The sequence below is a fragment of the Pholis gunnellus genome, assembly GCF_910591455.1.
Source record: "Pholis gunnellus genome assembly, chromosome: 15".
In the NCBI taxonomy this organism is placed as follows: domain Eukaryota; kingdom Metazoa; phylum Chordata; class Actinopteri; order Perciformes; family Pholidae; genus Pholis; species Pholis gunnellus.
Window position 1 is genome coordinate 8,427,717 of NC_136542.1, and position 27,133 is coordinate 8,454,849.

A 27,133-nucleotide genomic window follows, 5' to 3' on the forward strand; every position below is an offset into this window, starting at 1 on the left:
GTTGGCAGGTAGGTAGACAGACAGACAGACCGGCAGGCCATCCAATGATTTCACGAGGTCGAATGAAATGATTGGCTTATTACAGGTCTGCAACCGCCACCCTTTTTTTTTGTCAGAGCTTTATGATTTATTGATTGCTGTTGGGATGTAAATTTCATCAAACCTAACAAAAAATGCTTTTAAAATAAAAATGACTCATGGCTCTATTCCCTTTCTTTCTCTCTACTTTATGCTATCTAATAAATGCAGAAAGAAATGCCCCATAAATACGTAAAATTAAAAGAAATGATAGAAGGAAAATGAGACAAAGGGAAAGTTTTGAAGTTGAAATGACTGCTCACTATTTTGATTGTTAATTAAGCGAAGTAATTTTTTAAGAGAAAATGCTAAACATTGCCTGGTGTAATATTTCTCAACGGCCAATCCTCAAAATGTGGTTTATAATAAATATTAAAGCTAATACATTTGGGTTTTAGACTGTTAACTGGACTAAAAAAAGTGATTTGAGGACGTCACCTTGGCCTTGTGATAGTAAAACATTGTGTTTTATAAAACAAACATACATTTTTTATTCATTTTTTATTCATTTTTTTAATTTTTATGATCTGACTCAATAGAAAGCTGATGAACTCAACCCTGAGCAAGAGGCTGAACATGTGACCCCTCTCAAACTAATAACCTAAAAAAAGAAACAAGTCTATCATTCACTGCAGCGGACTTAAAACCTCCTTAAATGTATAGGTCGGGCCTTAGAGCTTTAGTGTGGTGCAGAACGTGTCATCAACAGATAACAGTGTTAATTTGGCCTGGGTTAGAGGACAGCACACTTAATTCCAGGAGTAAATTGCATCTTGACTTTTTGCAGAGGCTACTAATGTACTGTCTGATCATCATGCTCCAATCTTGTAAGAAATATCTTCTGCCTGGTGTTTCCTTAAAAAAAAAAAGAAGAAGTCATATCTTGATGTCTTGGCACTATAGATTATTACTAAATATACAATAGGTAATGGAAAAAACAGGTTGTAATTTGCTTGTTTCCTTCAGTAAACAGAAATCTAAATTGCCAATCCACTGCTTTCAATGTTAAAATGCCTTTGAACATTAATTGTCTTTTAAGTAAATATTAAATTATATTCCACGTCTTTAAGTGGGTGAGGTGATCGGTGAAAGCAAATTTGTGACATAAATTCCCTTCTTCATAGCACAAAGGCTATGTTCGTGTGAAGGGTAGAAGATCAAGAGTGATAAAAGGTTTTCCGGAGGATAGACCTTGATTTCGCACATGGCAATTATCTCTGGAGCTGACGACCAATTAACGGCTGATCCTGTGCCCTCATATACACCTGCACTAATCAATCAATTAACTAATGACATGAATATTTAATACTAGCTTTTGGAATGGCCAATTACCACGGTTAGCTCAAGAGATATTGTATTATAAAGAGACAGTTTCCCAACAAAAATATGCATTTCCCCTTTCAGAGAAATGCTTTTTTTTTTGCTAATTAGAAGCATTTTCTGACATTCGTAGGCTTAGACTCAGATAGTTGAACTTACTTCACTACATGCAATTTGGCATCTTCAAAGACTAAAATCCTCTTTTTCTCTTCTGTGATTTTAGGCTGCCATCAGCACGCAAATGAACACTTCTAGAGAATTCACTTAGAGGATCATCCTGCGTTTGGACAGCTGTCTTTTCACTGCAGGGATTTGTCATCAAGGAATACATCCTTCCTTAAGAAAGAAAATATTTTTTTTCCTTTTTTTATCCATTCACTGCTAATTTCCACCTGTCTTCCTGAGTGCCTAATGAAGGAATATTAATCTTGATTGACTTCTCACTATTCAGGGCCCACCAAAACCCATTTCATACTACTAAAGAATATCATAAGCCGTTTTAGCTGTCAGTTCAGGCGCAGACTTAACCTATGCCCTGTGAGAGTTTCATTTTTTTTTTCTCCTCATGAGGTCTGCACCAGTAAATCCTTCCAAATCTCTTTCTCTCGCTCACATACACACACACAGACGCAAACACCAAAGGCCACCAGGTACGCCCTTTGTCACCCAATCTCCCCTAAACAGCACACCTCACTGCTCAGACCTGCTCCCACCAAAGCTGCAATTATGTGAGTGCAGCCTAAAATGCCTTGGGCGCTTGCACCCCTATTCAATTCTCTCCTTTCTAATTACCACTGCCTCGGGACAGGTGAGGAGTCAGGGCTGATAAGATCTTTCCCTTTTACCTGTAGCCAAAACACACATGCACACATACTCACACAAACACCTACAGTGGGAGGCCAAGGTACACACTCAAAGGCACCCGAGGTGACTTTCCTTTCTAATTATAATCTTCCAAAAAATGTTGAGAATTTGCTTTTAGACAAAGTTGTGTTTAGAGTTGAAGGCTTGGCGGTGGTAGCTGGGTTACAAGGTGACTGAGGTCTTACGGGTGTGGTTTGTTTTTCTATATGTGTGTTATGGTAGACGGGTAATTTTGGATTTTGATTGATCAGTTAATACAAAATGCAGACTTAGATCTTATCGGGTTGTCTGGTAAACAATAATTATTACCCTGCAGAATCCCACAGAAAACATGGATTCTGACATCATCCCTCCTCTGACGGGCATCTGACAAATCCTATTATTCATTACCAAAAAGTCCTTTACCATGAGATCATTAAAAACGAGAAGTGGTTCCAGCAAATGAAGTACCAAAGATAAATGGCTTCACAAGTGCATTCCATGAGAGGTTATTCGAGCAGCGTTGAAAGACATGCAGAATATCTCGAACGCTCGGCTGATCTTTCCGGGTCATCAGTCAGCCGTGGACCCCTTTTCGACTGATTGCAACCAAAGGTGGCAACAAGCACTTAACAGCACGTAAACAGTGTCTACATGATGATCTATCGCCGTGAGTAGTTTGAGAGTAAAAAGAACCATTTGTAGCCATAATCATCATTTATCACTGGCACCGTCAAAAGGGGGATCCGGCTGCACTGTCAAGTAGATACAGGTAGGATTCTTAACGTCATGTACCAGAGAAAAGAAAAAGAAAAAGGGGTTGTTTTTTTTTTAACTCCCGTTATTCAGTAATCTGATCTTCCTGTCCTCCGGCTCCAAAACAGGCAGATAGAGAGCAGGTGACACCACATTAACCTCTTCCCTCAGTGCCGAAGTAGTTGAAAAAACGTAAATGAGAGATTTTAATCTTCGCTTCACGGACCACGTATTCCCAGCTATGCATAGGCAGAGAATGCAGTGTTTCTCTCACACAATGGGGGACATGCGTCGCTTATTGACAGCTTGCATTAATGTGAGGGGCAATCACCTGTGATTATTTCTCGACTGCCAACCCCTCCCCCCTCCGTACCCCCTCCCACCCAACACCACTGCGCACTTCCCTCACACCTCCTCCCTCCGTGCTTCTTATCTTTTCATATTGTTCTCTGCTTCAATACCTCCGCCGCTGGCACAAGTCTCAACACAGCTGCTAAGCCACAGATTAATGATTAGGGCATTACTCTGCTTGTCTCTCTTTTTCTCTCTGGTTACACCTCCCTTTCTCCTCCTCCTATCACTCACTTATCCAAATTCTGTCCCTTCTATCTCCGTGCCAAACACCACTTAACCAACATGGCACTTTCAGAGAAAGTTAAAAGAGAGTTAAAAAAAATAAAAAATTGGTCTGAGACACAAAAGAGTGAGACACAAACTCACCGAAGGCGGCAACTTTGATGAGGACAGCATGGAGGTCAGATGATATCATCTCGGAGAGCAGGGACTCTTGATCTCGGCGCCACAGGTAGGCCAGGGGCTGCAAACCTAGCCGCAAACATCTGGGGAACAGGTGAAAGGGAAGACAGAGAGAGAGAGCAGTAGGTTGTGGAGAGAGAGAAAGAAATGCAAAAGCAGTTAATATTGAATATTTGCCAGTTCAGAACAACTTCAAAGCCAACTGGCCTGGGAATCTTCTCTATTTGCGGGAAGGCTGCCACCCTGACAGACCCACACGACATGCTACCACCTGCAATCCACTGCCAGTGGCTTTACTCAAAGACAAAACAAAAAACTCCATCTTAAGCTGTGGCTTCTCTGTTGCATAAAGCGTGTGAAACACACACACACACACACACACACACACACACACACACACACACACACACACACACACACACACACACACACACACACACACACATCCACAGCAAGTAACTGGACTCAAAAACGTCTGCACACTAATTTCTGCTGCTCAAGAAATGCGTGAGATGTTTATGTGTGTGCATCTCACATTTAAAAGGGGAAACAATAGCTGACTGACGGATTTGTTTATAAGACGATACTGCAGCTTTTGTGCTGCAACATGTCCAGTCTGTGTAAGTTTAGAACAAGAGAGAACAAAGACGAGACGAAAGAGGGCAAAGGAAAAACAAAGAGAGGAAGAATAAAACAAGAACAAGAGTAAGAAAGGCGATCTGTGTCACAAGGACAAGGACCCCATCCGATCTTTCTGCGAATAACTCCATACCCATAATGGGAAAATGTTTTTTATTTGAACAAAATCGCATGACAATTATGAAACTATCAGTTGCATTCCTTCTCTTGAAATCATTGCTCCATAAAAAAACAGAGGCGCACCATAAAAACCAAAGCTGTCTAAATAAAATGGCATAAACAAAACTCAGCGTGTGTGTGTTTAAACAAAACCAGTCCAAGTTTGGAACACACGGCGACTAAAGAGGATGTGATCTCTTCCTCCTTGTGCGTCACACGAGTTCAGAGGCCTCGACGCAGCGTGTGTGCGTGCACTTTAGTTAGCAAGTGTGTTCTGCGTCGCGAATGTGCGTTTGTGTTTGACTTACACATTTTCCACGCGGACCCTCTGGTAATCGGAGAGAATGGCCCCCACAGACACTGCCTCGACACCCTCCTTTTCCTGTGGTGGGGTGGGGGGGGGGGATAGATGGAGGAAAGTTAACCGCAAAGATTTCTCGCCTCTTCCGTTATACGGCATGTGCAACGTGCATTGTATGATGTACAATATGATGTCACCGTCCCATGGGCCCCAAATACTCCTTGCTCAACCTACAGTGGTTTCCAAAAGTGTTATCTGGGCAAAACCACGCAAACACATGTAAACTTATACACACACGCACACACACACACACAGACTGAAACAGACAAAGAAAGCAGATTCCTGTTGGCTCTTTCCTTTCATCGGACCGCAATCCTGTGGGGATGTTTACACTCTGGTCGTATCAAGGCCTCTATGGTCCAGCCCAGATCCCCCGGAGGGTTGCGTACATGGCCGTGTGAGCGAACGTGTGTGTTTATGCGTACATGTGGGTGTGCGACAAGAGGCAGCGGCACAACTAAACGCAGTTCCTGGACCTTATCAGCGGTCTAGTGTGAGCGGGAGATGAGTGTGTCTGGCCGCAGCTTCCATCCTCCACACACACAGCCCGGCTGGAAGACAGAACCGCAGTGACAACTTGAAGTATCAGCGAAGCATTGTGTCTGTGAGTGGCATGTATCTTTAATATTGCTGAGGGCTAATCTAATTGCTTTTCATATCCTATTCGTATTTCAGAAACAGTGAGACAACTATGCACTCGAGAGATACTGACACAAGCCCTGAGAAGAGTTCAATCTTACTCTCACGAACACGGGCTTGATCCGCAGTGACACACACGCAACTAAAAACACACATAAGTGCAATCAGGCAGTGCACGTTCGTACACATACATAGACATACTTGCACAACCCCCTCCCCCTTACCTCCGTGCCCTCCCTCACAGACACACACCTGCAGATTCATTAGAACATTACATGGGCTGTAATTAGAATGAGAGGCAAGGGTAGAAGCAGTGGAGGGATGCACAAGTCTCCAGTAAATTACCTTGTAGCCATTATCAATTTCCCTGGCTACTGGTCCTTAAGATACCCCCCCCCCCCACCCCTCCTTCTCCCTGTGGTCCCTTCCTGCAATTTTTCTCTGCCTGATAAACATGCTGATTAAAGCGAACAGCGTGTAAACCTTTGATACTTTCCTAAATGAAATCCATGCCCTGCCTGGGGCCCGGCACTGCGCTGCAACGCACTGTGCCTCACACATACACACACACACACAGCTGTAGGCGTGCCAGCTAATCAGATAAAGGATGTGCTCTGTGTGTGTGTGGGTGTGTGTGTGTGTGTGTGTGTGTGTGTGTGTGTGTGTGTGAGTGGCTACTTGCATGTGTGGTGTTTACGGTGCAGCAGAGGATGTGAGTTATAAAGCTGAAGTTAAACACATACGGACAAATACACAACCAGAATTTAACTCTTTGACCCAAAGTTAAACACCATGAGATGCTCAGATCTTAGGATTCAGAGCTCAAGTTTTAATATCTCACCGTGTCCAACACCGGAATATACATTACATTCAATTTCACTGGCCAGTGACAGTAATTAAGTCAGACTGATAACATTTCAGCCCAGCACAGAGCGAAGCGGGCTGCAGGCAGTGTCATGTAATTTTAGGTAAGCCTCAGGGCCAGCACTCTATTCTAATACAATGATAACCTTTTCCCTAAATACAACTGTCACTTCCTAAAGAGGCATATTAGGAGGTAAAAAGTGGGATAAGGAGAGACAGAGAGAAAGAGGAAAAGAGATAGAAATGGAAGTGTTGAAGGAGTGTGCTACATCAACACCAATTTGGTGCCTTGGCAGGACCAGACTTGGCCTGACAGAATAACAGAGCATCAGCAAACAACGTCCTCGTCTTGTGTTTCTGTGTTTCCCTCCTGCCTCTCCGCTTCTCTCTGGAGGCAGACTGTTGTAGGCACTCGGGCCTCCGAAGTTCGGCTCGACCAATTAAATGGCGTCTCTTTTCACTGGCATTACATTACATTACACCACACCATGCGGCCTTATAATACCCAAGCACACTCACCGCTAATGATAACACAGGACACATTTCTCACACGTCCCCGTGTTTTCAATGGAGACTCCAGGTAGTAGAACTTTTGGCAAAGAGTTTTGGGAAAATGATTATTTTTGGATGTGGTTATGTTTTCGTCGCTCTTATAGCTATCGCCAGGAGACGGGCAGAAGTGAGGGGGCAGCTAATGCTGCTCTGGGCGACATTTTTGAAATTCTAGTCTTTCTCATTCTCTGTGGGAAAGGTGGGATAAATTATTGCGAAGAAGTGGTATATGTAAGTATAAATCTGAATTGATGGATATTATGGGAATTGTTTCATGTGTATTCATGACGCCATAAAAAATGCAAACTTTGATTTTATGATAACTGAAAAATTTATCAAAATGGTTTATAGTGGAGATACATGACAAAGAGACAAGGTAGCTCATGAAGAACAGTATAATAATAAATAATAATAAAATCTTTATGAGACCTATCTGGATAAACGATGTTTTGACTACATTAGAAGTGGGATCCGGGTAAGAAGCTAACATAACGATAAATCAAGGCAGAGGTCAACAGGACTCCTGTGACCCGCGAGCCACTTTTCTTTCTTCATGACTGTTGGCACAAGATCCAGAGAAAGAGCACCCTGCATGCCCCGATCCCGTGTCACTTTTTTCTTTTTTCCAACATGTAATGACCCCGGCTCATTAAAGGAAGCTTCACCTGATCCAGGACCCGAGGCCCTGCATTAACTCACGCCCAGAGCGGGACTAATTCTGGCATGGCGTTGTGCAACAGTGCAACCCCGTAGCAGCCCCGTCAGAGGCAGACTAAACAAAGGCCTGGCCTGGCTTCCCCTGTCCTCTCCAGCAGGCAGAAAAAGCTATTAATGAGGATCTATGGCCCAGAGCAATGGAAGCCCTCAGTCCCCCCAGCCATGTCCATCAGGGTACTTAGCCCCATGCAGTCATTAACTTCTGTTACTAATTGTCAAATTCATTAAACTAATCCTTCCCCCACATCCGGATGTCTCCCGTGGAAATGGATGGAGAGGACTGAGTTATTAAGATGTCAGCTGTGGGGAAGATTAAGGCCAGCAGACATGCTCCACAAAGAAACGATGCGGCCATTAAACTCTATATCAAGGTAGTGTGTGTGATATACTTTGTAATTATATATACATTCATCTTAGTAAGGGAGTAAAAGAGTGGTTCAAATGTATTCACAGTCACAGACATGCCTTGAGTCAAGATATGCATCTGCCCCAAAGATACATACGCGACAATCAAAGCACAGGATTCGGCTTGAGACTGCGGCTATTTCATCAGCTCAGAGCTTTTCAAGGTACTTATGCATGCCACACATTTAGTCCGGGTCGTATTCAACGTTCAAAACCATTTACAGCAACCAAGGCAATTAGAAAGCCATGAAATATTAAAAATTCAATATTCATATTCATATAGAACACATCAGAACCCTCATTAGCTCTCACTCAATGGCTGTCACAATGAGGTCTTAATTATACACCCTAACAATACAAAGCTCCATTTTGCAAAATGGTGGGTTTCCAAAATGCCTGCTCTGACAACTAGGAAGCCAGCTTTGGCAGATCTTGGTATTTACAGACACGAAGGCCACATATTTCCATCGCAAAATACTCTTTTTTTTTATCGAGTCCAAAGTAGTTGACACGTACTTTCTATTATATCCCTGCCTCGTGTATGTAATATGCGTCTGTGTGATGTCAGGGAGGCGGGGAAGAAGACAAAGTGGAGAAATTAATTAAAGTGGTTTGAATGACAGTTTGCTCAAGGGCACCGGGGCACCATCACAAGCTTTCCATTGCCGCATCCGCACTGTCATGTCGACACGCACAGCCTCCTATCCCTTCCCCCTTCTCTCCAACACTCCTTTTCCTCTCCATCCCTCTCTTTCAGGACCCATCAAGTAAGTGACTGGACGCGACATGGTTTTAATGTTCTCTCCATTAGATCAGCTCTGGGCCTGTTGTAATGGGATGGAATTGTTCTCCCCTGTTCCCCTACACGGTGGGAACATGGGGAGGGGGTTAGACCTTGTTGTAGTAGCTCGAGTAGATGTGGTACAGGGGATAGGGCCAGCTAGGGTCAAGCGATTGTGTTTAATGTAATGCGGACATAGTCCCGGGGCGTGTTGGGCTGTCCTGACAACTCAGACATGCCAAACTGACAGGAAGCTTAGTGTGAGCTTAGTAGGAGGAGACACTGGTTATTTGTTTTAAATCAGCTTCCTCTTTAACATTCTGCACGGTTACACTCCAAGGTGACTCCCGGAGTTGGTAAAGGAGTGATAGGAAGTGGCAGAGGTGAACGCAAGGTGCAGGATATCATTTTTGGCCAATTATAATGTTATAAATTACACCCACTGCTTACAAGATGATACGCTGCGTATATATACTGAGGCTATAACACTATGTGCCATGTCTGAGCCATCAAAATAAAGCAACAAATGGACATGCAAGCTGAGCAAATGTCTTTGTAAAACAAACACCGGCCAAAACTTGTGTTCTAAAAGGCTTTCAGAGACATTCCCTTTGGTAAATTGGTGGTGCTGTCTGTTTGAAGCAGCTGTTGAAAGACGGGGCTCTTTCTTTGTGCTCGTGGATGGGCTGAGATGACTCACCACGTATCAGTCCTCAACCATACAGAGTGGTGGAAGAAGAAAAACAAACTGCACACAAAGCCAGCTGCTCACAAACCTAAATACCCCGGTTGCTGAGATGATGCAGGTCAGAGTTACAAGACGGGGAGAGAGGAAGCAGAATAGGGGAAAGTACTATCCTTCGTTGAGGCCACGGTGCAGGTGTGACCAGAGGATATGACACGAGACACTGTCTCATCAACGCGATGACTGAGGGACGCTTATCAGCCCACAGAAATGTGACAAGTGACAGGCCGGATTGCACTGATTTGGGTCCAGAGAGGAATGAAAAAAAAGGAGCTAAATTAAATTCATGGAAGTACCACTGCAGCTCTTCATGCCGAGTTTGTATTTGTACAATTCCCAGCCTAAAGTTTACACACACACACACACTCTTTAGTCTTGGGATAGTGATTCATTTACAATGACAGAGCTGTTTTCAGCGATAGAGCCGGAGCATAAATATGCCATGCCGCACAGCTGGAAAATGTAGAAATTCATCAGGGTTAAAAAGTAGAGAGATTAACGTTTCACGAGTTTCCTCTCAGATATATATGGTTATGTAAACACAGGTCCAGCCAGTCGTCAGGCAGGGAGGTAGAGGGCCTTGGCCAAAGCAAGCACAAAGCCCTAGTTTCAGCAGGCCAAGGACAAGGAGGCTTTCCATATCTACAGGAATGGAAAACTAAATGTTAGGAAGCAAGGGGGAGACATAAGGTTGTTTATCGATGTACTGTATGTCCATGAATACTTGCAATTCAGGCAAACACATTTAGCAATTACTGGCTCTTATTAAATGCAATATTCTAATGGTTGTTTCTACATTCAACACTTTGTGCCTCTATGGGATTTTTTTTTAAGAAGACAAGAAATCATGTAACTTCCTCCAAACATTCATGGTCTCACCGTTAAAAAGATAAGTTGTTCCAATTAATACGGCTCAGCAACAGTTTACTACGGGGCATAAATACATAAAGTCATAATCCCAGCTCTGTCATAGCAACATTCCCCACTTGGCTGAGGTAAGAGTGTTTGAGCTTCAGAGACAGGAAGCTGCTTCCAGAAGGCAAGTAGGACAGAATCAAAGAAGGAGTCTCATGCCACAGAGAGGTAAACGATGTCAGTTGCTTTTCATGGTCCATAACAACCACCTAGTCCACAGGGTGTATGCACGCACATGTATTGACGTCCATGTATATACACACAGTCAAGAACTGGCTTACACACACACACACACACACACACACACACACACTCCAAATGTAAATGTTTTTCTGGTGAGGTCAGGTTCCAGGCTCTTGGCATCTTGGCTCTCCTGTCCTCTATCCTCCATAGCTCCAACAGACATCCCCCCCCCTTCCCTCCCCAGAGAGAGACTGGAGGAAAATATAGCAGTGATGCTGGTTTAACCCACTCTCCAGACAGTTTTTTTTCTTTCTACGGCTGGTTATGACTGCGGGAGGTGATGGGGCCTGCCACAAATAGTTCTTGAGGGGAATGGTTCACAAAACAATACATAAAAGCCCTATTAATTATGAAGGAGATGAATGGCAGGGAGTTGAAAGACTTCGCACTATTCCTCAGCTGTCTGTTCTGATACCGGCTAGATACCTGACTAGCTGTTAGTACTGGTGATGAGTTTAAAAGGTTTTATTACAAGTCTAACCTCCACAGTGACTAGCCGGATTATCCTTTACACTCTTCCATTGGGGCTGCAAAGTAAAAACAACTAGAATCCAAAAGGAGTAATAAGTGTAAATCTATCTTCATACCTTCAGATTCACTTGAAATTGTCTTGAGGAGAAAGCAGACAGCAAACAAAAATATATTTTCATCAAGGGTGCAAGTGAAGAGAGTAACAATACATCTCTCATGATCAAAAGTTGCGGTTGTTTTGAAAGGAAAAAGAAATCAAATTTGGTCAGCCAGGCTTAGAAAACGATGACATTATTTCCCTTAACTTTTAATATGAACAATCAAACAAAAGATACATTCTTGTATTGTACTTTCCATAATGGCGTACTTACATTAGTGCATAACAAAACATATTAGCCAATATTTGAAACTGCAAAAAACTGCTAGATACATCTACAATTCATCCAGCATCAAAACAAAAATCACCTAAAAAAAGACCATAAACACACACACACACACACACACACACACATTCTTCATTGGAACAATGTTCAACCAAGCAGTGGTAGTGGTTCATGCCCTTGGCAAGGCGAGATAAGGCTATCAGCCTCCATCATCGCTAAACAAGATTGAGCAAAGTACATTAAGCAGAAAAATACAAACAAATTACAAAGGCTTGAGGCTAGGCTCTTTATCTAATGTTTGTGGGGACTGTTAGCGTCAGTTGGAGGGAAATGGGCCTGCGTCTAATAGATCCTGTCCCACCACTTCCACACGGCCAGCGAACAATACACAGCGCCATTATCTCAGCGCTAATGCTATCCTTCCTCATGTGCAAAACAAGCCTGCAATCTCAACCCCACTGCCACTGTGTCGACCAACATAAATACGAGCCGTCGCAGACCAAAGGAAGAGATAACAATGGCTATCACATGGAGAGGCGACACAGAGGGACAGCTGGTTGAAGGAATCTATACGAGCTCATGCTGAAATATATCCTCAAGAACAACGCTCCAAACTTGCACTGAAAATGTAATAACAGAAAACTTTCTACAAAGTGATTATCCATTGGTTTTAGAACGCTTTTAAGCTACTTCCAATAACACCATTTAGAGGTCCCTCTGCACCACAAACCAGCTACAACAAGCTTGCATTAGCTCTGTTATTGATCCGATCTCCTAAACCCTCGCTGTGACCCCAGAGGTCATGATTTATGTATTAAGCAGCTTTTTAAAGTAATCCATTTTCCTGTTGAACCCCCCGATGTACATCTAATGCTGCACCATGCTGGTAATCAGAGAAGGGCTGCGTGTTTGATTTTGACCCCCCCCACCCTCCTCCATAGTTCACACCCCTCCTCAACAACACCTCAGCTCCCTAATCAATAAGACAGAGCTCCTGGTTCAACTGGAGATTCCTCCGCCCGCCTGCCTGCCAGCCTGCCCTCCTTCTCTTCTTCTCTCTACTCCTTTTTCTTTTTCGCCTCTCCCTCAATCCCTCTCCTTCCTTTTCCTCGCAGCAGGATACACCTCCATCAGGGCACTCGCAAACAACTCAGTGCCGGGCTTCTGAAGGGTCTGGATGAAAGTGCGACGACAACACAATGGAGACAAAAGATGCCAGTAGATGGAAGAGAGAAGGAGCGAGGGAGAGGGAGGAATGAAAAAGAATGTTTGGACTTGTGGACAGACTGCCTCTGCGATCTCAGAGGGCCCCGCTCTTGTCTGCTGATGTCGATAATGGAGCGGCGGTAGAGACAGAGGGTGGGGGGGGGGGGGGAGTGTGTGTGTGTGTGTAATAGAAAGTCAGAAGAATCTGGGAATGGGGGGGGGGGGTTTAGGAAAAGGATTATCTCACTAAAAACACGGCGTTTTAACACACACCAATGGAAGGGAATGTTTCATCTACAAAGGCCAAAGGTCTCACTGCACTTTTCCAAGATTTTTCCCGGACATCTCCGAGAAAAAAAAAATACTGGCTTGATAAGATTAAAAAAAAAAAAACTGACCCACGATATCAGTTATCCAAAAACAAAAAATTTTCTGCAAAAGTCGAACGCATTACATGATAAGAAATTAGATTTGAAAGTAACATTTCGTTCTCAAAGCCGGGTCTCAGCACGACAGAGATGTCACAGTGCTGCTAATTAGAGCTGGCAGAAAGGACCGTGTGCGCAGATATCATCTATTGTTCCTCATCACTCTAATGAGCTTAAATGTCTTTGTCTTCATTCATCAGCTCAAAGGTTGCAGAGTTGCTGCATTGGAGTCACTATCTTTTTATGTATTATCTATTACTACATCAAGTGAATGAAACTCCCTTTGCATCTTCCCAAAAAACTCAATGCCATCCGTGCCCTATAGCCTGTGCTACTTTCAGGTCACAACATTTTTGTTTTGCGGGATGTTCTATATGCTGTAAACTATCTTAAAAATAAAAACACACTAACATCTGCTTGCGTGCAACATCAAGTCGTTTGCACTTGGCAGAGAGAGAAAGAGTGTCTATGGATGAGAACAGTGCGAGTAATTCTTTCTGCGGGAACGTGTTGAAAGAAGGCAAACTGGGGCAAAAAGAGAGGCAGAGGTGTGTAAGGAGAACAGAGATAGTCCTGTTATCATGTAACAGAGGCCCGATTTGACCTGACCTTGAACACACGAGTGTGCACATGTGTGCGCACACACACACAAGCAGGGTCACGGGGCATAAAGAGCCACTGTGTCAGGTCACAGCGCACAGAGAGAAGGATAAAGGACTTGAGGGATGTGATATGACTAATATGAGGGGTTTTGCAGGCCTTCGGGGGGACTGGCGTTACAGCCAGAGGTGAATGACACTGCTGATCTGTATCACACATCAGAGCAGATCACAGCAGAGGAGAGCAGCCCAACCACACACATGAAGTATGGACACACAGCCGAAGAAATCCAATTTCTAAATTCGCAAAAACAAGGATACTTCAACACGAAAAAGGGGGAGTAATTAAACAGCAAACGAACACAATGTTCATATTCTAGGTTGCCTTTGTGGCCTGGCAGAGGACCCGAGGACTTCACCTATTCTGTAAAAAAAATATACCCTTACGGCCATAGATGTGCAAAAGGGAACAATCCCCCCCGCCGCTGACACAACTGTTATTTCTCTCCCTCAAAGAGCTGGTTCAAAGATCAGCACCTAGCAGGATGGGATGGGGTATGCTGTGGCTTGCATGTCTATCAGGTTACACACTTCAAAGACACACTGCCATACACAGCCAGCGATGAGAGCAAAGGGGCCAAGGATAGGGCCACATTGTCATTCTGCCATTATAACTGCTGCCAGGGGATGGGCGGCTCATTTTTTCTATGATAATTGGACTTTTTTTCCCCCCCCCTCCATCAACAATGGTTCTGAAGAATATGATCTCTCCCTTTGAATCTTTTAGAAGGCTCCAAACATTCTCCGACGGGCCAAAGTGTAGAGAGCGTCTTTGGTTCGTCAGCATCTGGGAACGATCCATAGATGGCACTGTTGGCTCATGCTACGGCTCTGTTGCCAGCACTGCAGATGAGGAGGTGGGAAGAATCTCCACTTAAAACTCATCAACTCCGGATCTGAGGGAAAAAAAATGCTTTCATCTATGCTCAAGTGTCATTTGCCAAATCTAATCTTGTAACTTCTAATTAATTCAAACTGCTAGAAAGAATCTTTCAAAATATAACACTTTCTAAACAGATCACTTTTTTTTTTTTCATGCTAAAACTGTTCTTTCCAGTAAGGGTGATTTAGCAGCTCATTATCAAAAGAAGTGTTTCTTCTCTCTTTCTCCCCCCTCCGTCATTTTCCTCACTAATCAACAACACCACAAACTTTATGGTGGAATAATACTACCTGGATAACCAGGTATATGTGTTGAACGCAACTGAATGAGACCACAATCCATGACTTTTTAAGAGGGTATCTCAGATGCTCTGACAGAACTGTGCAGGTTTTTAAATCATAGGGGATGCAATGACTTGCATGAGTTGACCACCCTTCACAATGTGGTACAAATGGTACGAGTTAGTAAACCTGCCGATTAGCCAGAATGCTAAAAAAAAAGCAACTTCAGAGAGCAGTGACTTGAAATTTGAGATAAGAAAGTTGTATTGTTATGGTTGACATCACTCAGTGTATGAGAGAGAGAGAGAGAGAGAGAGAGAGAGAGAGAGAGAGAGAGAGAGAGAGGAAGCCTGTTGTTTATGGTGCAGGTCTGTTGATGATGGTGAGAGGGGTAAACGGGGAGACGACTGGAGGTCTGCTAGCCCGTGAGGGCCCCATGGGAGTCCAACTGCCCTGATCTATGGCCCGTCTGACCGGTGAGGTCAGACCAGAGAAGCCCTGGAAATGGGAAATTAGCAGCCCTTTGCAATTAGAAACCTCTCCACAGGCAGACTTGGTATATTGCATCACGTACCAGCTAGATGTCCACTATTTGACTGAAAAAAACAGAAATTGCACTGGATGTGTGCGTATACTCACAAGAAAAACACACAAACAAAAGCGTTCTCATGTAGCTGCATGTGTAAAGCCTGCGATTTATACAGAAGATGACAAAGAAAGTCAGGCAGAGGGCGCAAAATGCCCTGAAGGCAGGCTGACTGGCCCTTGCCACCCAGGTGGTGTGCAGACTTGCAGGGGCCCTGGAGCGGCCCTAAGCTCTGGATGAACATGTCTCCACACAGACCTAAACAAGCACCCCCCCATCCCCCTCTCTCATTTACACCACGTCAAGCCAACTCCAAACTCAACAACAAACTCTTATCCACCACCCCATAAGAAGCTCTTCAATTTTGATGCTGCAAGCTAAAATATGAGGTTGTGTGGGGGTTTAGAGAGGAAAAGGTGTTACACGGGATCAATCCCACACCCTGTTTGCGCTGACAGCAGCGAGAGCTGTTGAAGTGTGCGTCCAGGTAGCTTCCTCATGGCTGCAGGCGGTCAGGTGGGCAGGCAGTGCCAGCGGTGTGTTAAACAAACACGCAATTGTCTCAAACCTGTCAGTCAGCCACCCCGCAACCACATCAGACCACCGAGGTCTCATACATAATTTGGGCATCAAATGAATATTTTTTTTTTCAACGTCCTGGCAAAAGTGGTATTTGATGAAATATTAATTTGGTGATTAATTTTTGCATCTGATCTTCTGTCAAGTGAGATAAAAAAAAAAAAAAAAAAGGATTTTTTTTCCTGTGAAGCCAGTCGTTGAAGGGCACCTCTCTCTAACTTCACACATAAAACTTCCATTAACTGATACAACTGGCACACTATTAGTAAGATGAAAAGAAAACTTACTCCACTTTGAAAGTAAAACCGAGACATACTAAATAAGACAGACGGAAAGCCCCAACATAGCGTTTTCATCTGCGGAGCAGCTTGGTTGCACTTTGCAATAGGTGCTAAGGACTGTTTGTGTACAGCAGGCCAGATGAAACTAGACAAGCAGGGTCTCAGTGAGACACTGCTGATGGGCTACAAAGTGAGTCTGAATCCACAGAGAATGACTTGTAAAACATCTCAACAGCGTGACATATGTCACGAACCTTAGCAGAGATGAGAAGTTTAGTAGTGCTCTGAGAGCTTGTTCACTAAAAAGGCAGTCAAGCATATGTCAGTGGTGGCAAGGAGTCAAAAAGATGACTGTAGTGTATGAATGATGCAGCATTGCAATGATTATTATAACACTATTCTGAATAAGACTACTTTATATTTCATTACTACGTGAAGAATCTCATATCACATGTGAAAATAAAATTAGGATTTTTTTTTATTCCAGATTTATTATCGGATGCTTTATTAATTGATGTAATTTGTTCATTTTGACTTGAGTCGTACAAAAAAAGTCTCGTACAACTACTCTGCTTCCACAATCCATTTAAAAAATGGTTTAATGGTATATACATATGTAGGTCTGTGCTTATATTATACCTTTTTAATTGATCGGCATTATCAGCGGTTACCGCCGTATGAGTGCAGAGCAGAGCAGCGGCAGTTAGCTTGCTTGTGGGGCACAAAAGAGACTGACATGCAATAACATCCACGTACGCTATGTAAAGAAAGAACAAAAAAGCTTGTATTACCACATACAAATATGGAGAGGTATTATATTCTTTGCTCAGGTAGATACTACTAAGTCTGCTTTGGCCCTATATGTTCAATACATAGCAATTTGTACTTGTTTGTGCTTCACATTGTAATAACAATAATAGATATATACAGCAATACAATATCCTAATGACCTGGGTTGAACCTGAGTGTTAGGCAGCATCCACTCTGCCGTGGTGCTGAGAGGATGAAGTCCTATACTTCTCACGAATGGTGGGAACAAAGAGGCCTACCTTGACGAGGTGCAGCAGCTTATACAGATCCTCCACCTCGTCCCCCTCCGTCACACTGTAGTTTCTGCTGATGTCCAGGCTAGAGCCCTGGATGGTGCGTCTATAGAGGGGCAGATCCATGGCTTCAGCATACAGCCCTATGGCCTGGTGGCCCACTGTCTGGTACATGTAGCTGTCCAGCTCATCTGTGGCAATGGGGAAAAGATATTTACTTGTGATTAGCTACTGATCATGTGGCTGACAGTAATAAACAGTATGTGATGTTGCAATTTATGGGGAAAAGCTGTTAAATAGTAGCTAGATAAAATCTGACTACATAAATGAACTGGAGGACTATAACATTTACAATGTAAACCATTCATTACACAACAATATGCTAACGGCAAGGATACAACTACCTGTGTTAAAAGGGACTCCTGAGCTGTTAAAACTAAATACTGAATAGTTAAACTAAGATCCAAGACGGCCAAAATAAATTAAAGTAATAAAATCATATAAATGAAGCAAATAAATATATTTAATTAAAATGAATATGGAAATAGTCATTCATTTTATTCATAGACAATTAAATACAATTTTCACTGTAAAAAAATACAGACTAGGCATTTGAAATAACATCTGTTAAATGAAAATACATTAATATTTATTTTGTTTAAAAGTGATGAAAGTATTATCAATATATTCAAATGTTTTACACTTTAGTATCTTGTTTAGCTTATGCTGTTTTTTTCTTATGAATATTTATTTAATTGTGTTTTTACTATTCATTTACCTTTGGACCATAGTACATTATAAATGACAGGAGAACAGTGTGGCCTGGAAGATAATATAACTCATAAGATACTCATTACATAGTCTTTAGCATGCTAAAGTATGCTACAAACCCTTCTGTGGGATACACAGTGCATATAGTTCTGCAGTACTTCGATTGTGTAAAGTTCTTAGTGTCTTGGTCCACAGAAATGCAGCTGGCTGGCCCATATAGCCCAGCTAGCCCCTGTAGATCATAAACCCCTGCAGAGCATCTCCCTCACCTGTGTTGGCAGGACGGAGGTTGGCCAGAGCTACGATCCGGTGCCCAGCAGCAACACACTGCATCATGTTGTAGCAGCTGTCTTTGCCTCCACTGGAACACAGCATGAGAAACAGGCACTGAGGTAAAGCGGTGTGAGAATCATTAAGATGCAGACCTATACATTAGCAGGGGTGTACGGTTAGCGGTCTGGGAATGTGATTCAGCCGCATTAATATGCAGTGATGAATAACCTGTTTATGTAGTTACTATACTGAGGATGCTCTATATTCTTTACCATGCAGTAAGTTAGCTACTTTGTGCTACTCTTGTAACGTTGTCAACACCCCTATAGTCAATAACTTTGGATTTCTAAAAAGTGATGTGTTATATCATGGCTTTGAACACAGTTAGAGGCGAAATGAAACACCTTGCACCTCATAGGAACACGTTATCTACCGTTTGTTGACAATAATGCATCTGAGATTTAGCTGTTGCCATGTTAGCAAAAAGAATCAGTGATAGAACGGTGAGACAGTTACAGCAAAGAAACGCGATTACCTGATTAACGCGACCACTTTCATCTTCTTATATTTTGCTCAACAGACTAATGACAACAAATGTATTAGCTTTACAGGTACTCAACGTGATAACCGCGCTTAGCAACCGGTGCATGTACACAACAACATGTGAGAGCTTGACTTCCGGGTTATTGAAGGACCCTTCTGTATATCAAGCTGCCCTCTTATATGCCTGATAGAAAATCGGTCCTCGTCATTTTCTCTTTCTATCAAATTAGAATTTTATATACAGTATATATGTAGACATATATATGCAAAAAATAAAATAAGTAAAAATAAAGTAATAATAATAACGAACACAACAGCACACAGCAATTATGCAGTTTGACCCAGTGGGCATGTGTGCATATGTGCTTTATTTTTAATGCTAATTTTAACTCCTCATGTTAAATTTGAGTAAAAAGAAGACATCAAATACGAGAGCAGCAATTTCACCTGTAATATTAAAACCATTTTACATGATTTCTTTCTTTAAAATGTGTTTTTTGGACATTTCATATGTGAAATGTTACATCTTGGGGTTTTTTCAGCTCTCATAAACTTACCACAAAAAAAAGGAAAATATTACTTTACTATAACATAATCAAAGTGGATATGCACTGTAACTCTAATACTGACACTGACACACATCCTTTGCCTCCTGTGTCTCAAGAGAGGACCAAACGTCCATGAGATGGTATTCACGCACAGGTTGTGCTTTTCCTCTGAGGGAGCCCTATTTTGCTCAGAGGAAAGCCTTTGATGCTCTTTTTGCTCTCTGTTGTTGTGCCAGAGCAGAATAATTGCACTGCTTTTGTGTGCTTCCATCACCTTCTACCCCTAAGCAGGCTAAAGGCAACTGATTTTGTTTGAGTGTACAAAATTGAGAGAGATGTCTCTTCATCCCATTGCTTTTAACTAGGTTCCCTTTTTAGTTTTTGTTTGTTTTATTCATCCTGAATATATGGCAACATCTACAACCTGCAGATGCAAATCATTTGTTTTCTGGTACAGGCGGTACAGACTGAGAACAGGCATCCGTTTTCTAATGGAGGGATTTTCTTGATAAAGTGCACATCTTTAATATGATTCTTTTTTTTATTTTTACAAAAAGGTGAGTCAATAAAAGATGTTTTCAATTAACTATATTTTCCTTTGTTCTTTTGCTTGATTGCTTCCTTATTTATACAGTACATTTAAAGTAACCCATAAATGTTAGTTCTTTTAACATGGACCATACTATTTTTATTATTTGATCCGTCTAAAATACAAATATATACTTCAATGACGTCTAATGTATTTTATTGAGACACTTTACTTGACAGGTCATATTCATCATCAGTCCCTGGGCAGGTGGACCAAAATACAATACATGCACCACGACAACAAACAACCACAAATAAATTTGTTTCAGTCTTGGACATTTCATTTGACAGGATGAGTGATATAGTTTTGAAAATGTTTCTTTGACTTGTTGGTTTGAAAAATGGCCTTGACTTGGAGAAAGCAGGGCACCTGGGTCTGGTTGTCCCTCAGTTTGGTAAACTCGTTAATATAGCATATACCTTCAATTTTGTGGGTTATACTTTATAATACAGCTTTACTGCCTCTAGTCATTTCCATTAAAGCACAGGCTCATAGGATATGACTCATGCAAATGTTGTCACTTATCAGTTTTAATTTATGTACTTTATTACCCAGACAAATAAAGAGGTGTGTTGCTCCGGTTTTATTTGTGGCAGCTTTTTGCTGATGTAAAAAAGCGTTTTATGTCCATATTGTTGGTGCGATGGGGATAAAAAGTGTTGATGGATAGCCCAACTGAGACACAGCCAATGGACATGAATATGAGACGCATAAATATGAAAGCAAGGCAGCCGAAATCAAATGACACCCTTGGCCTTTCCTTAAAGGAGCATGTGCATATGACAGGTGATTTACACAGACAAGCAAACTAATTTTTGTCGCACAAGGACACAAAAACTTTGGGTGTAATGAGAAACAAAGGCCTCAAATCACAAGACAATAAATTTAGTGCCAGAACAGGCCAGCCAAGGTTGCACGCTGAGTGGCCAGAATACAAACACACATACACACTTCTGGTCTCTTCAGCAACATGACAAAGTAAGTACATGTGTTGCACAGTAACAGTTTTTGACATGTATTAAAGTAAAATATAATCATGCATTTTCATGGGAACATTAAAAAGTATGTACATAACAGATCCACTGTAGGGGTAAAACTTCCATTGTCTACCCTCCATATTGATACATCCTTTTTGTTTTTGACCAGTTTTTAAATTGTCCAACAGTTTAGGTTTGACACTTGCACCCTCCCTCAAACTACAACAATCCTGGATGAATATAGTTAGAGTACATTTTCTGTTAAAGAGATGCTGAATATTAATGATTTGCGTAAACATGAAAGACTTTATTGCAAACCGGTAGCAAAATTGAATAGATTTCCTTCTGTTAGAGACCTTTTTTTAATGACAAAGAAATGTGAGCAACAAACTCTAATCCCAATTTTCTCTTATTTAGGTAAACATTAGTAGCTGATGTCAAACAGAGCTTTCTGCTACAACTCAAGCCAATGTACAATTCTTATTCTGACTTTATGCAGAACACAAATTGGATTTGAATTTTACTGTAATTCAATTTAAGTTTTAACAAAGCCACAAAAACATGAAGCAGTGGACACGGGGGAAACTAAATTAAGACGTATGCCTGGAACATCTGGTTGTCCAGTTCCTGGACTTCACATTGTGAATCTACATCTATCTGAATGTCAGAGGTTTATGCAAAAAGCGTTACCTTCCTTCGCTACACTGTGCTGAGCAAAACAGAAAAGTCAGTATGCTAATTATAGATGAAGTTCAATGAGGGCTGATGACAGCCAAATGTTATCTTAAGATAGTGATAAATTTGCACTCAAGTGAGCAACGGTTGAAAGTAGTCCTGTGTATTCTTAACTCTACTCCACTCTGGTGTTGCCTCCATCAGGGGCTCATTTTCCAAAGAACTATCAACATAATGATACCTCTTTAGGGCCTAACCACATCCAAATCAGTTAGTAAACAACCCAAACGGGGATCTGTACACATTTTTACAGACAATTAACTGTTATCACGAGGGGCCCAAATGGATTAGTAGGCTCATTAATGTCTGAGGCTAATCGGTCCTTGATTGGAAATGTGAGAGAATGTGAAATAAAGTCCTGATTTGATCCAAATTGTGTTTGATCATGGCATCGTCCTTAACAGCCCCAGTCTGCAAACAGTAATTGAGTTTTTTTCCCTCTCTAAATCCCCCGATGAAAATCTGGCTTTTGCCCCCTTCCGTTTAGCTTCTAAAGCTACATAAAGCATTAGAATGTATAACAAAATAGAATTTGCATCATAAGCTTCTGTGCTTTTGTGAAAGCCCAGAGTTAATATTGCAGAAAACTACTATTTTGGTGTCAAAATATATATATCTTTGCTTGGAAAAGTGCCTTTCAGGGCCATTTGAAAGTGGTTACTTGTATTACTTTTATCCATGTCTCATATTTTGATCCAACTGGACTTGATCTGGCATCCATTTAACTAAGGCTTTTACAATATTTCACATCTCTAAAGAATAATAATGTAAAAAAAAAAACAGTTTTAACAATGTAAAGCAAACAACCCAACAAGGAGCAACCTAAAACTAAAAGAGACAAAACAGAGGCAGGTGAACCTACAAAAGGAAAAATGGGAAATTAATACTATTTAATGTTGACTCTAATCACCACTTCTTATATGGGTTATTATGGAATCACTCAGAACAACAGTGTAGCTCTAAAACAATGTTTCCAGTCAATATTTCAGACCAGATTTAAAATAGTTAATTGCTAATTGATCATATTAAATAAATACCTGTAACACCAAACACTACGAACCGCCATAGAGACACAGGACAGGGGCCAAAAAGAAAGATGCCAACAGGTGCTGAACAGGGAATTGTCTGGGGGAGGAGCCAGCCTTAGGGCTGCGTTCACAATACTACACCCTATGCTGCATTGCATTCCCCACCACATATATATATATATCGGTATTGTTTTATGTTTAGAATAATTTGATAGCAACATATTGCATTTTGTGGCTATCTTGAAGAAAGTCTAACCAAGTTCATACATTTGGTATTATTATGTTGACTTATTATTCTTATTATTGAACAAAACAAAGAGTAAAATCAAGCTAGCGGCTCTTACATGCGGTACTCAGTGCACAGTGGTACTTTGAGCTAAAGGCTAATGTAAGCCTAACATGCTCACAAATAATGATAAAAAATGGTAACATGCTGACATTCAGCAGGTATAATGTTTGCCGTGTTCATCAGCAGTTAAGCAAATTGCGTATTAGCAGTAAACACAACATTCAGCTGAGGCTGATGGGATTATCATTAGTTTTACAGATATTTGGTCATTAACCAAAATATTGGACACATTTCTTTTATTACTTAATGGTAGCATTAGATGAAAAGTCTGGGGATCACCAAAGCTATTACAAATCATCCTGAGAGGAACATGAATGTGTGTAACAAATTGTATGACCATCCATCCAAATGCTGTCAAAACATTTCACTTAAAGCATGAAATGTCAACCTGCTGGTGGCAATAGAGGAAAGGTCAAAGGATTACCAAAGTCAGTATTCATCCTCTGCAAAATGTGTTTACTAAATGCCATGGCAATATGTCCTATATTTGGTGAGATATTTCATCCAGGATCAAAGTTGTGGACCGACCAACCGACAACCTCATCAGACAGACCAACAGGCAAACATAGAGCCATGCTGCTGGTACTAAAAGTCATGATGAACCTTGAAACAACTGCTGTTGCCCATGTTAAGGTAATAAATCAGGCATTTTCTAAAGCAATAGTTTGTTTGCATTCAAATTAAATATTGTAAGGGTACCAAATCACAAACTCCATATTATACTACACTGCACGCCAATTTTACTCTTAATTCTCTGCCTTTATAATCTACATTATGAGGAAACAAGTTGGTTCAATATACTGAAGTGAGAGTCTCAAAGAGGATTTTTTCTCGAATCAGGATTTTCAAAATGAACAAAAAAAAAGAACTCCGCCCTATATCCAACACTGCAGGAAAAGAAACTTTCCAACGTACAAACGAGCCAACAATCCTTAAGTACAAATGTAATTTCCTGAATATTTCCCCTTGATTTGAAATTGTCTTGCCGTGCTTCTAGCATACCGGAATCAAATTATGGCTTCAGTGGTTGAGCCCTGTGAAGCTCCATCCAAAAGGATGTGGTCCATTAGAGTACACCACCATTCCACTAATTATGAAGCAGCCAAAGCAAACAGCACACACTGCTATCACCTGACACTGCTGCCAAACACTGTTCTATATACAGGATCTTTAGTCTAATGGTTTACAGAGACACTTTCTCCTTAGTAATCTAAACCACTGGACATTTAGCCAATAGCTGCATTAAACGATTAAAAGCCTTACTAACTCATAGCATATGCAAACACATACCTTAAATAAAATCATCAGATTGGTATATCTATCAATATGTACATGGAAAACAAACTAAAGTGATGATTATATTTCTTTTCTCATCTTCTCTGTGATATATAATATTGACTGATAAATATTGTAACTGATTTTAAAAGTATTTTAATGACCAACGTTGGTGAAAATACTTTTTAATCTGTAAATTGTCTGGTGGGAAGGGTCAATTAGCTCGTCTGGTTCTCTGATATACAATCCTTGGACAGTTTTCCTCTCAGCCGACAAACACAATCCTAATCCAGGAAATAGCCTGCAATCAGAATATTGGAGTTGACATCAGAGGTAGCCACAGAGGCGATTCCCACACACCCCTTCCATGGCTTCAAAGGTCTTCCTGGGCCTGTTATGGGTTTCCCTCGTGATGAAGTGTGACACTCCACAAACACAAAAGCCCCAGCCCTCTCGTGGGTCCGCTTTGCTTTTCTTGGATCACTCCAGTCCGACCAATGCCAAGTCAGCTTGGCGGTTGTCAAAACGGGCCCCATATCTCTGAAGAGTGTGTCTTTCTGGTGCTTGTGCTGCTCTGTGTATGCATGTGGTAATGTGTTGAGTGTGTGTAGATAGCTTGTCACAGTCACAGGGACCTCTGTCTGCGTGTGAGAGCTGTCTGTGTGCGGGTACGTGTGTTTGTTTCCAACTTCAAATGATGTAACGTGTACCCATAATCAAAGCCACCACCTGGTTGTCTGTGGGAGTTGCCGGTTTTCCAAAACCTTTCACATATGGTCTCTGGAGACAAATGATTTAGTAATGTCAGTTTCTTCTCCCCCTTCCATTTGAGCATCAAGCATCATTGTCGCCACAACATTTGTACCACAGACATATTCTGAATGTTTAATCTTTCTTTCCAGTAATTTCTTAATGCTGCCTTCCAAAAACATTCTGGTTTTTATTACAGTGTTTCTTTCTTTCGTTTTCAGCATTAATCACGTTTCTTCTTTCCTTTCATTTCCTATACATCTCTACAACTTTTTACTCTGCCCCCACACTCTCTTTCATCTATCCACCGACCCTCAGTTTTTTTTTTTTCTTGCAGTAAGACGTCACCTGTGCTGAATCGCTGGCCGCAGTTGAGCCAGACCAGCAAACTCACTGCCAGAACACAGCAAGCTCGGGTCTGCCATTTGTCTTGTGGTTTTTGAGTTGGGGATATTTGTCTAACATGCTGTCCAATGTCAACACTGGCTCTAAATACTCTTGCTGCTGCACGAAGTGGGCTTCCTTAGGGAGGATAAGGATTAATGCTGGGTTGTGGATGAAACAGAGAAAGAGGAGGAGGACAGAGGAGGGATGAGCCTTGAGAAAAGGAATTGATCAATGTTGTGTATGTTGATGACAAGCAGAGGAGGATGAGAAGCATTCAGCAATGGATTTGTTTCTTAAAACAAAACTTTACAACAATACCAGCTTGTCTTTCTTCTGTCTTTTATACTTCCTGGCCCCAGTGTGTACACAGGGGTTAACCATTTTAGAGCTGTGACAAGCCCAGTGTGAAAGATAGCCTCCGATCATTCAGAACCATTTCTAAACCTGTGACTAACCATAAATAACAAACAAAATCCAAGGCCTCCCACCAGCATTAACATCGGCATTGCCAGATGAGAAACTGTCGGGTAGATAGGAGATGGCCTCAAGTTTACAGCCTCAAACCTGTTGATCCTGAGCAATTGATTGTCACCCATAAGAAAGAGCCCCTGCCTCTATCAATTCCCAGCAATAACAAGATGAATTCTAGCCATGAGAAGCACATCAGCGTCCTCTGCCTTTTCTTTTATGAGGAGAATTCCGTACACTGAGCCCAATATTCGTGGTTACTGGAGTCTGGTGATTAAAGTGTATAAAAAAAGAGGGCAGCACCACTAAAAGGCAGTGATTTAGTAAGCTGTCACCCCAGTTCAGGCGGGGCAACAAGTTCAAGTCCCCGCAGGAGGGTTGTAATGAAAACGAAACAAGGAATGAGACGGTGTTTGGAAGGAGAGGTTGGAGGGTCAAAGGCTTGTGAAGGGGCAGGAGGTGGTGTGAGTGTGATGGGGTCACCTGGAGGATGGTGATGATCATGAGAGTATACATGGATTACAGGTTTGTGGATGTAGTGTAGGTTAAAGTATGTAGATATTAAACAAGTATCAACCATTATCCAAAGTATTCCAGAAGTTTTAAGATTCACTTCCTACCTTGTGGAGAGCCATTAAGATCCGTATATTTCACTTTGGAATGAAAATCCACAATCTCATTGAGTTTACCATCAAGACGTTCCCAGATGGTGTGACTTTCAACATTGGCTGGCAAAGAAGCAATTCTTTAAATAAAAAATGACCCAAATCACATTTTTCCTTTCAAAATATCCATGTTTGCTTTTAATTTGTTCTGTGTTTGATTTTCTGGCAACACTGCTTATGAATCCAGGACATTTTGGGCTGT

The 27,133-nt window shown here is 41.6% G+C and overlaps 1 protein-coding gene across 1 annotated transcript in view; it reads right to left on the reverse strand.

Annotated features, from left to right (window-relative positions):
• dph6 (diphthamine biosynthesis 6) overlaps positions 1 to 19,252 on the reverse strand; it is a 53,740-nt gene extending 34,488 nt beyond the window's left edge. The window contains exons 1-5 of the mRNA XM_079175108.1: positions 19,153 to 19,252; positions 18,614 to 18,705; positions 17,580 to 17,764; positions 4,860 to 4,933; positions 3,718 to 3,836 (exon numbers count right to left, since the gene is read on the reverse strand). Coding sequence (XP_079031234.1) covers positions 3,718 to 3,836; positions 4,860 to 4,933; positions 17,580 to 17,764; positions 18,614 to 18,705; positions 19,153 to 19,175 — 493 coding nt within the window. The 5' untranslated portion in view covers positions 19,176 to 19,252. The remainder of the gene's footprint in view (positions 1 to 3,717; positions 3,837 to 4,859; positions 4,934 to 17,579; positions 17,765 to 18,613; positions 18,706 to 19,152) is intronic.
• Between the last annotated feature and the right edge of the window lie 7,881 nt (positions 19,253 to 27,133).